Source organism: Anopheles gambiae, chromosome 3 (assembly GCF_943734735.2).
Source record: "Anopheles gambiae chromosome 3, idAnoGambNW_F1_1, whole genome shotgun sequence".
Lineage (NCBI taxonomy): Eukaryota > Metazoa > Arthropoda > Insecta > Diptera > Culicidae > Anopheles > Anopheles gambiae.
In genome coordinates, this window is record NC_064602.1 from 22,887,174 (window position 1) to 22,899,399 (window position 12,226).

At 42.0% G+C, this 12,226-nt stretch overlaps 1 protein-coding gene across 2 annotated transcripts in view; it reads left to right on the top strand.

Moving 5' to 3' along the window:
- Window positions 1–12,226, top strand: part of LOC1279965 (proton-coupled zinc antiporter SLC30A2) — a 36,922-nt gene that overhangs the window by 16,966 nt on the left and 7,730 nt on the right. For both annotated transcript variants that reach the window (XM_061658041.1, XM_061658042.1), the window contains exons 3-5: window positions 4,860–5,053; window positions 10,833–10,937; window positions 11,360–11,480. In XM_061658041.1, the coding sequence (XP_061514025.1) occupies window positions 4,860–5,053; window positions 10,833–10,937; window positions 11,360–11,480 (420 nt within the window). The remainder of the gene's footprint in view (window positions 1–4,859; window positions 5,054–10,832; window positions 10,938–11,359; window positions 11,481–12,226) is intronic.

The window sequence follows — 12,226 nt, forward strand, 5'->3', positions numbered from 1 at the left end:
ATAATTAGATGTATAAAGCTGATGAAAATATAATTTTGGAAAGATGTTCCAAAACTTGTTCCATAATATGTCAACATTGTTGAATAAAACAAAGTTACAAGTTAAATTACGCGAAAACCCCTGTTTTAATGTATCTGATAATTTATGCAACACTATTTATCTTTATCTTTTTCTCTCTCTCGTTTTTTATATTTTTTAAAATTATAATTAAGCCAAAGACTACAACAAAACGCTGAATATTGCAGTATAGAATTGTTAAAATTAAAGCAAATTAATGAAACAATGTAACTGCTGTAAGAAGTGTTGAAAAAAAAAAAAAATTTAATTTAATATTTTAATAAGCTTACCGTAAATAATGTCAACTCCAGTTCTGGGAAGCCCATTTATCAACAACAGCATTGCACTCTTACATCAAGCCTGTGAATGTGTTTTCAAGCCATGATCGATCAACAGTGATTGACTGATGTTCGCTAATGTGTTTAAATTATCTACCATGGTGCGTATGCGCTGAGGCGCAAACACAAAAAATACGAATTAACAACATGCAGTTTAAAAAAAAAAAACAAAAAAAAGGGCGACGCAAATTAAATTTAAAATAGTTGACAGCTCGACAGCTTCTCAGCGTCGTCGTACTCGTGCTGATGCAAAAGTGTCATTTGTGGCCAAATGCTCAAGCTCAGATAAGTCGAATACGGGGAAGTACGCAAAATAAAATAAAAAACACTGCCAGGTTGTGTTGTGCACTACAGCCGCCCGTTTGTTGTGATTGCGTGTTGCAAGTTCATCAAAATTCAAACGATTGTTGAATTTGGTAATTGGATTTATTTGATTTCTTCGCCATTTTCCGATGCACCAACGAATGTGCTCATTAATGTTTTAAAATGATTTATGAGACACATACCGTCATTGCGAAAACCTCTCTCCCTCTCACTCTTTCTCTCTCTCTGTTTATCTTTCGTGTTCGTGATCCTTGTCGTGGTTCATTGGTCATGCAGAGTGTGGGCGCAGTGAAAATGCAGTGCAGCGAACGGGCAAGCGAACGAACGAACGAACGAAATTAAAACTGGAAATGTCCGTTGTCATCAGCATCGGTGGATGGAATAATCAGAAGTAGAAAATAAAAATGTCTATCTGTGTGTGTATGTGTGTCTGTGTGGTGCCACAGTGGTGGCCCCGGTGCGCGGCAATGCACGGAATACCATTAGCAGTGGCACCATTTTTACATTCATTCATTTATTACCACAGCTGTGGCCGTTTGTGCAGATCCGCTGCCAAAGTCATTTCATTAAAAAGAAACGTCTCGATCGTGCATTCTGAGGCAGGGGAAGAGTAGGAGGAGAATAAAGAGGAGGAGGAGGGATACAATTCCTCTCCAGTGCAGTGGATTTTTTCGGCTGCCCGGGGTCGGTCCCAGTTGTCAGGCCGGCCACCAAACGCTGGCGAAAACTTATGGCCACTGCAGTAAATTACTGTCCATCCGACCACCCGGAATGGGTTCGAGGATCGTTTGTCGAATGTATGCCGAACTGCATTCATTACATTTCCGAGCCAAACCTGCGGATGAGGGAGGGATCCGGGTCCGTGTGCAGCAGGATGAGGTGTGTGCTTCATTCGCCCGTTCAAGTGGAAGCCAAACGCAAGCATGCATGCATACCAACGGGAACAACATAATTTCCCAACCCAGCAGCACTCAAATCCATTGGTGCGAGCTGTAAAAAAGGAAAAAAAGATAGGCGACTCTAACCATGGACTGGGGAATCGAATAGAACCTCCATTCCGGGGGGGCGTTCCAGGAGGAGGAGAGAGAAGATGAAGTCAGGATCAAAAGAACCCAGGTTGCCAGGTTTCGTTTGTAGGTTTGGTGTATCTAGCAACAACAGCAACACATACACACTCACAAAAAATGCTGTGGCCAAATTTACGATCGAGCCTGTAGCGGGCCGTTTTGCGAGTGAAATAGTTTCCATTTTTCCCGGAAAACTCTCGGGTTTTCTAATCCATTTTTTGGCAACCGTCGTGGTAAAGTTGTTTTGTAAGGTTTTCAGGACAGAAAATTCCTACCGTTGCGTTGGCAGTGGAGGTTGAAATTATTGAAGCTTTTATGAAAGTTGCTTTTAGGAGTAAAAAAAAACAGGGCTGATAAATAAAAATAAGAGGAAACAAACACTTTTAATATTTACTTCTGATGCAGCAACGAGATTACGGAGTGTGCAGGAAAACGGTGATGAAACAGTGTAATGTATATTGGCAACCATTTTATGCAGTCTCAATAACGGGGAAAAGGGAGTCAAATGGTCCCCGAATAGAAGAGAGAAAAATCTGTATACAATTATTAGTTAAACAAGAATTACACTAACTCTGGTGTAATTCTTGTCACAGTGACATTAACAGATATTGTAGAATACATTTCTTCTTCTTTAAATAGATTTACTGTCTACAGCTGCGATAGCTTCAAACAGACTATTTTTAATAATGTCTATGTAATGTAAGAATAATGTCTGCTTGTTATGAGTTGTTAACTATTTATTATTTCTATAGTCAAATACTTAGTTTAAAAAACTTAGAATTACTTAAAAGTTTTTCTGCGTTTTGACTGTAGATGTCGCCACTTGTGTATTGTATATTTGCTTCATCGGGCAACACTCTTATTTGTAAGGGACTTCTGTAGACTTCATTTCCATTATCAGACATTTGATTACATCAGATTCAAAATAGGAAACATTTGACAGCCAAACATGGACACATTTGACAACGAAAAATGTGTTTGTGTCGAAAATTGAGCGGCGTTGCTAGATAAAGTAGACACTTGAAGTATCTCAGCAAGACATTTCCAGCGATCAAGTCATTGGGAATGATCAAGTAACACGGAAAATTTCTGTTCCATATGAACTGAAATTGAAAAGCCGATACTAGTCAGCAAATGATGAAATGACACATTTAAACAAGTACTAAGAAATGCTGACATAGGATGTGTTGCTGCGAGTCGTAAACAATCGGAATAGAACATTCAGCACTTGCGATCGCGAAAGATTCCATAATCTCACCTACAGAGGGCACTGTAACGGGTTCGGGTACAAGGGAGGCGAATGACCTCCGATCTGGAATTGGGTTCCTCGGCATCACGATTTAAATAAGTAGAATCACGAGAGCGAACGAGAGAAGTGAACAAATTTCTAAAGGTTTACAAAAATTGCGATCAAATAAAGTTTCCATCCAAAGCGAAACTCAGCGTTTAAGATATTTTTGATTCCTACGAGAAAGTGATTACTTATCGTTACGCAACTAGTTCGGGAGCTAGCAGGATGTTTAATCATGTTATATATTTAACTACTACTAGTACGATATGAAACTATATTAGTATAAGTTAGCAAGAAACAGTCCGCACTCACACTTCCACTCTATTGTTAAAATTAGTATAAAAAGGGCTCGATCCTCATTTCGGGATGATTCCCCGACAGTACGTGAAATAAAGCACAGTGAAACACAACAAATCATTTGACCGCCGGCCGGACGTTACAGTTTTTCGAGTGGGCACGTAGCCCATAGCAAAAGAGCGATGAGAGTGAACATTTCTCGTTCGATTGTTATCACTCTTTTGTTTCATTGCGATAAGGGGTTCTCAAGAGAATCACTGAGCGTCAGATACAAAGCTGAGCGGCGAGCAAAGCCCTCATACGAATTCATATAACGCGACGTTTAAAGTGTTAACCGCATCTGCAGTACAGGCTAGATTACGGTTGCTCTTTCAGATCACTGTATGTTCTGGACGATGGATCATGACTTCGTAGACCAGTAGTTCTTTAAGTTTATGTATTTAAGATTATGTCAACAAATTGATTGATACTCCGGTAGTGCCTTAATAATATTCAGTTTTGATACGTTATCTAAAATGAATATGCAATTTATGACAAAAAAGGTTCCCAGTTCGATTAAAACGCTAAGAACTTATTTTTACATCTAATATCTAAGACCTAACTTTCTAGATGTTACCATTTTAACATTAGAAGGAAGCAATATAAGCTCCACATGCTTTAAACATATTCAACTTAAACCTACGGATTTATCTAGTTCAATTTCCAATTTATCAACTTTGTCATAATGAAATACGATGCATTTCCAATTCGTCGATATGATTTTCAACACGTCGCATTCTTCTTCGGCTGCGCGGTATGTATTAAAAATACCATTTTGAATATGGCATAGCCATATTGATTGAAAAGCATCTGAAAAGATAAAAAATGGCATCTTGCCCTCCATTCACCTAAGAAAGATGCAGATTCATATCTATTTGGCTCGCGCTGCTGTAGCATATTTGCACTCTGATTGCACCGTTTTCGTTCCTTTGTTGCAGTGCAGTCCTTACTGTTTTTGTGTAAAGCTCAACCTTTTCCTATCCTGGGCCCATGCCTGCTGATGCTCCCCGCTTCAGAGTAGTTGTTCCCTTTTGCCATTTACGCACGCACGTATTCGCCGTTTCGTTTCGCCTTTTTTTCTTTCTTTCTTTTCGTATCCCTCGAAGTGTAAAGTGAGCGTCTTAAACAACGGCGTAACTAAGGCCAACCAGCTTCATTTTCAATTTATAACCATGGCCATGTTTGACTTCCCGTCTTGGCCAGTTTGTGCCGCGCTCGTTATTGCAACGGCAGCAGCAGTCGATCAGGAATGAGAAACAAGTAGAGGGAAGGGGGGGGGGCTCGTTTTCCTGCACCCGGACGCAGGAAGGAAGTGAATCTTTTTGTTTGATTTTAATTCGCTAGATGCTACGCCGCAGCAGCAGCGGTGCTAAGCCTCGGCGCCATTGTTGTGCCACCGTCATAACTAACTTCTGGTGTGCGTTTCTTCTTCTTTTTCTTTCGCAGCGAATACCGGAAAAACTATGGGACGTCTGCCAGCTCGCAGCAACCGTTCGCGCCCGCGGCCTCGCAACCGGCCGGCACGTCGGAGCAGCAGCCACTACTACCCCAGCAGCGGTCCATCATCTACTGCGTGCACGGCCAGCTGGCCAACTCATGCTGCGAGCTGCCGAGCGAGCTCAGCATCCGCAAGATTGACTGTAAGCGTTGACCGTTAGCTTTACCTTTTTCGGGGAGCTTTTGATGCGTTTATGTGTGTTTGTGTGTTTTGTTTTTGAAACTTTTTGTCTCCATATTTATGTTAGTCGCGATTGTTTCGTTCGTGATAGTGTAAATGGTAAATGTAAGAGAGTGGAGAATGTTAGAACCAAAAAAGGCAAAATTTTTCAAGATAACTTTGGTACTCGCGTTTCTATGTGAATGTTTCTTTGTTTCCTGTCCTTTTCGCCTCTTAGAAATTTCTAGAACAGCTCAACGCACCGCTTTGTGTAAAGCTACAAAGCAGAAGAAGTGGTTGTTTTTGCTAGCTGTCGCTGTTTTTTTTTCAAATACACCACAAAAGAACGAGAATCTAAAAAAACCTTCTGAACGATGAAGCTTTCTCGCAAAAGGTACATGACACACACCCTGCCAAGCGGTGACCTTTCACATCTACCGTTGTGGATGGAATGTTGGCAGCAATGCGTCTAAATGTATTTCATTCTTAAACGCTCGGTAATTGAATTTTCATCGCCCTGTGCCATAATGGCCGGCTTTGTCGGTGTATTTGCCTTCGAAGAAATCGTTCCTGGGGTGGTCCTGGGGCTTTGGACTTCCATTGTTTTGTTGACTTCTTTCATTCTTTCGTTCGTTTTGCATTGTTTTGCTGCTCTTCGGAGTGGAAATGCTTGCCCCAAAGTGTGAATGAAAGACGTGTACTGTACCTTCCGCTAAGCTATTGAGTGGACAGTTATTGTTTGAGCGAATAACATGGCCGATGAAGATGTCGCTGGGTTGATGGACATGGAGCGATGGAGCAAACAGGTGCAGCATGCCCTTGTCGTTGCGTTTGACATTGCTTTATTATTATTTTCCATCGCTTTCTGTACGGCCACAGGCCTAACGGAACATACTAGCCACACACATACACACACACACACAGACATATTCACTGTACAAGATAGCATCCTTATGAGGTTAGGATTTCGATTAATGGGAAAAATAGATTTTACTTCAGCTGAAGCACAGCTCCACAGAGTCTTTATGCGGTAGCCAGCCTGCCGGACGCCGGTTGCAAATATTTACCAGCACATTGTTTGTCAGTCTCAGGCCACTTCTTGGGGCTGTGTTTGTCTCGATTTAGTCAAGCGTCCACTTGACGGACAGTGCTTGTGCTCTGGCTTCCTCACAATATGCACGGTTCGGCTGGCATCCGATCCGTCCATCTGCCGGGCTGGGGCCGGTTTTACGATGCATGAGTGGTTTATTAGTACCCGGAGGCTGGGCTAAGCTATGGTTAATCTTTCACGCTGACTTGCCCAATGATGCCTCATTTGTAGGCGCTGTGCTTTGGCCACTCACTTCATGGCTTCCGAGCCGATGGTTGAGCCGTTTGGTTTCGGTAAGCATATAATCCATACATAATCTTTTCAACGGTTACACACTAGAGTGTGTGAGTGGCTCTGGCAAAGGATTGCAAGCAGCCTCTCAAACAAGCAATAGTTACAAAAGACTTAATGCCGAGCTATGATAGGAGTTGTGTAAATTGAAGTTTTGTTGCGGTTGTAAAGAGGTTGGTTGGAGCGGTTCGGTTTTAGCACAGATTGGATACAAATACAGCTCTGATCCACAGAAGGATGAGGAAGATTCCTCTGAATCCACACCACTACTTGCCACAAATGGATCGATTTTAAGCACATTTAAAGGAGCCAGTCTTATTGAGCCAAGTGTGCCGCAGCAGCAGCAACAGCAACAGCAGCAAACGGCAGAACAAAATGCGGAGCGCAAAACACTTTCCGCAACTAAACTTTGCCGACTCGACAACAATGGTGTTAATTTGCTTCTGGTTATCTTCACGGATTCGAATCCAGGGTTTTTTTTTGTGTGTATGTGTGTTGCGCCATTTCGCATTCAAAACTGCAACAGAGCAAAAGTTCCACACAGTGCCACGGTGTGATAGACAGTATGCAATTTTGTAGACGAACCGGTATTTTTTTTGTGTGTGTGCGTCCTTTCTTTCCCTATCGAAAAACCAAACGAGCTATTCGAAAATCGTTGCTTACCGCTCGTCAAATCCTTTTCCGGCTAACCAAGACTGACGGGTTGCGATAGACGACAAAGACGGTGACGACGACGACGACGAGGACGACAACGACAACGGTGCGATTGCTTCAAGCTCACTGATGGCAAATGCCCTGGGGTACAAAAACGGTTATTTGCCTTGAGAAGAGATTTCGTATTTGGGGAAGCAAAAGAAAAAGAAAAAAGAAAATACAAAATGAAATGGGCAAGTGAAATTCACAGGAGGGAGAGAGAAAAAAAAATTGCGCGATAGGAAATAAAAAGGAATCAGCTTGGAAAATCGCAACCGTAAGACGATCGGAAAAGTATTTTCCATCACAGAGCGTGACGTGAAGCAAAAGTTGAGGGCAAAGCAGAGTGGAGAAAATCACGGCAGCAACACGGCTACGTAGCGCGCAGTACGGTGGCGCAAGCTTCGGCAGCATATTGGCGTAAGGGCAACAACAGGGAGCAATAGCAAGTGGCAGTAGAGGGAGCGAGAGAGCCAGATCGATCGAGACTTTGTGATTGAAGTTTTGGATTGCGGTTAAATGTGCGCTTTTGTGTGTGAAAGAATGCGCGTTTTTTTTTGTTTTGTTTCCGTTTGGAAGCTATTTTTTTCTTCTTTTTTTTGCGTGAAGTGTGGAAGTATCCAGCCATCACTAGCATTGCAATGGTGCCTGGGGAGGGAGAGGAATTAAAATTTTCACCATTTGCTTGGGTAGTTTGAGGGATGTGTGTGTGTGTGTGTGGATGTGTAATTGTGTTTAGTTTTAATTGCCGAAGTGATTGAGCAATACAAACAAAAATAGGATTTTCTCATGGTTATTTTAATCATTATTATGAACTCAATTGTCTGTTGATGTTTTGTGACTCTCATGGTCATATTTTTTCTGTTCATTTTGTAGGTTTTTTTGTAAACTTGGGTATTTTTTATTGTGCTTTTTAATTTAGTTTTGTGTTTTTGTCTACCAAAATATAATAACTTCTTGTTGTAAAATGTTTTGGTAAAAGACATCTTTTAACAACGCTTAGAAAATTACACCGTTAAAACCATATTTTGCTTACCTCGTATAATGTTGGGCCAGTTTATAGAAGAAACATTAAAGATGTTGCACATAAAATAGTTGATGTTCGCGTTTTTAATTCTTGCCATTTGTTTAAAAACACGACAAAAAACGTACAACCAAAACAAAATTTAGTATTGTAGTAGTAGAAACGCGTCAAACAATAGTTTCTCCTGTTTATGACGGATCGTTGCATTCTCTCAGTATAAACGGACACTCTTAACCAGTGCTGCAAAATATCATGAGTATCACAAGATTTTCACCAACGAAAACAATGAACACCGTGGTAGCTTGATGCTCATTGCTGATAGTCAATAAAAGTGCGTCATGACATGCTGAACACGACATGTGAATTCTTGAGTCCAACGCGATACTCTGACTGACAAGCTTAGCTTAATGCCGGCGCAAGCATAATCATGATTTTTTTCTGGCTGTGAACAGTGCTGCCAAATGCCACTGTTTCAGTCACCAACACTCATGACTGAAACGAAGCTCAAATCAGATCACGTACACAACTGAGATGATCAGTGACTATACTCAAACAGTTGGAGAATTAATCACATGCTTGGTGACATTTAGTTTAGCATAATCATGATTTTTTCTGGCTGTGAACAGTGTTGCCAAATGCCACTGTTTCAGTCACCAACACTCATGACTGAAACGAAGCTCAAATCAGATCACGTACACAACTGAGATGATCAGTGACTATACTCAAACAGTTGGAGAATTAATCACATGCTTGGTGACATTTTGATTAGCACCCAACTCTTGGTCACTCACTTGGTCACGGCATTGTTGTCGGCGATAATCGCAACATTCTTGGAATATACTTGGCTCGTGGGCTCTAGCAAGAAAATGAGCATGCTTTCTCCTTCTATCTGTTTTGATTATCTGTCGGGTCAAACAGAACGAGAAAACATGGTTATGTTTCTTAGAACCACTCGCACGCACCGCATATCTCCCGTGACCATCGCGATGATCACCGACTGAAAATGTCGCGACTAAGTGACTGATCAAGAGTTGGTTGCACACAATGTCACACCAACTGTTTGAGGCTCGCCTCTGATCTTCGCAGTAGAGCTCGTGACGCTGAGATGATTTTGTTTCTTCCAGAATTTGTCATGACTATGTCAGTGACATTTTGCAAAATTGATCACAGCAAAAAAAAGTCGTGATATAGTGACTGACCAAGCGATGTTTGCAAACATGTCATGAGCATGTATTGGTCACACCAACCGTTCTGAGTATCACCTCTGTTTATCACAATTGAGTACGTGACGCTGATATGGATTTTGTTTCAGTCCGATTTTTTTATGACTTTGATAGTGACATTTGGCAGCACTGCTCTTAACACTAACATAGTTTCTCAGGATACTGGATTTAGCGAAGGAAGAATTCAAAACTTGGAAAAAGAACACATGAACGTTGTTTATAAAAAAGTTAATACGAATATAACATGATTTAAAGAGGTCGAGCAAGGTGGAATGTATAATGAGGTGTAGTTATAGCGCTTTTGGCGATCCCCCCCCTGGGCTCCGATTTTGACAGATGGTTTTCCGCTTGTATATGTATTGATGGATTTTTTACGTTTTGCATGGTCAATATTTGGTGGAGATCAATTTGGATGAATATTTTAGTTTATTAGAACACAGTCCGTGATTTCTAATGAAAATTTTCCTTGGGGAACTTAAAACGTTCGCCAAACGCGGAAAACTAACTGTCAGTTTTCTTCGTCGATTCTTCTTCCACCTAGCTGTCAAAACGGGCTTATAACTTGACCTGATATCTTTACGGTCCTTGAGGTCGAGGTAAAAAAGGATGGTTGTCAGACCAAAATATAATGACAATAAACAACTAAATTTACGACAAATTAATTTTTTTCCTAAATCATCTTAAAATTCTTCAAATGGCGTTCCACTGTACATTTAAACTCTCCAAAAGCTTCAAAACAATGGTCGTATGTGCAAGATATACTAGCTGAAATATTCGCTATATACGATTATCCATCGATTATTCGGGAGCAAGTTAACCGACAGGTGGCTTAATTTGACAGTGGCAAACATCTGCATCAATTGTGAAGTAGTTAGAAAAAAGGTTATGCAGATATCTTGTGTCTGTGTATATTAAGTCCGATGTTTTCAAACTTAATATATTATACTAATGGTGAATTGTTTGATATTAAGTTTTAGTAGCAAATTGCGTTTATTCGCAGTATGATTATAAATTGGTGAATAATGGTGGAAGCATTATATTTACTACATAGTCTTATTGTATAATAGTAGAAATTAGTATTCTAATATAGTGTTAAGTAGCTTTGTTTCGAAATGCAAACAATATCCCGATTATCCGAGACAGGTACGAATGTGTTGTGACTGAAGAAAGAAACAACTTCTGTACATTAGCGCAGCTTAGGCGTTAAGTAATACTTCCCCACTACTAGCGACTTTGAAGCTTTACATAACACAACGCAGTACCGCTGCTAATCGCGGACGATATGCATACTTGAGTAGCTTAGCTTTGATTTATAATCCTTGGTAATTCACCGTGTCAAACACACGCATGCACGTACTACCGGCGTCTAATTGTTCACCCAACCCCCCTCATTGCACAACCCGACCTTATCTGACTCCGTCGTTTCTCTTCCTCGTTTCAGCGCACTGTCACAAACCACGGGCGGAAGGGATCGATAAGATAGCACGGAAGAAGCTCATGTTAGCGAGCATGCTTTGCATCATTTTTATGATTGCCGAGATAATAGGTAGGATACCGGGCAAACGTTTGAGCACCCACATTCAAGCTTTCCGCACGCTTCCCTAGTGTGCGCTTGGTCTGCAAGCTGCAAGTAAGAGCGCACGACCGTTTTGCGTCGAGCAAACGTATGCAACAGGGTTCCAATGCGGCCCCGGGTACGGGTCAAGTAAAAGGTCCATCGATGGACCTGACCATGGAGCACGGCAGCACGCTGGACGGGAATGCTTTATTGTTTCCACTTGTTGGACGCAGAATTGCAGAAACCCAGTTCGGCAAACGGCGGAATTGTTTGCCACAGAACGACGTAAAGAAGGTTCCGAATGCAGTTCGTCGCAGCCCTGATTAACAGCAATCTGGCGAACGTACTTCGTTTCCCTTCGCTACCGCATCTCATTCAGTTTCTGTTTGCTGCTGCACTTCCATTTCCAGGTGGTATTTACTCGAACAGTCTCGCTATCGCGACAGATGCAGCCCATCTCATGGCGGACCTGGCCAGCTTTATGATATCCCTGTTTGCCCTGTGGATAGCGGCAAGACCGTCGACGAAACGGTAGGTACACGGGCGTGGAATGTCCATTGAAAGCAAAACTATGGGAGAAAGCGTTGCGTGGCCGGGCAAAAGCCCCGAAGTGGCTCTTGTATCTCAAACCAGACAACGTAACAGCGTCCGGGTGCTTCGCCGTCTCCGGCACGGGCAAAGATTGTCGGCGGGGTTGAGCAAAAACTTTTAATAACCATCCCTTCACAGCATACCAGCTTCTTGTGCTGGTTCCACCCTGTTGGTGGCCAGTGCTGCTCCGGATCAAAGTAAATAGGTTGAACATTATCCAACGGATGGTTTGTACTCAACGCCCTGTGCGGACTGCGCCCCGTGCGATCTTGGGCAAGTGATAGATTTTTTGCCTGGCTGATTTTGTTGCCATAGTGACCTCGCAACTCGTTGTAATATAATTAGGGTGAAGTAGCCCTCCTCGCTCGTTGGCCCTTTTGTAAAGGGTGTAATGGGGATCGAGTCGACCGTTGCGTTTCACGGGCGTGCTGTTAGCGCGCCCGTTATTTGCGGCGCAGTACTTACACGCTTCCGGTGAATGAAGAAGTTTTACATTATGCCTCGCATCAAAGGCGCAGGTTGGCTAGCGGAGATGCATTTAATCTTCGGCTCGGCAAGATGAAGCAAAGCTGCTCGGGCTGCTCGGGCAAAGTTTATTGTCTATATCGAGGAAAACTTTAAAATTGAAGTACGCTTTCCGGTGAAGTTAAATACTTTGGCACAGTTTATGATGCACCACAGTTACT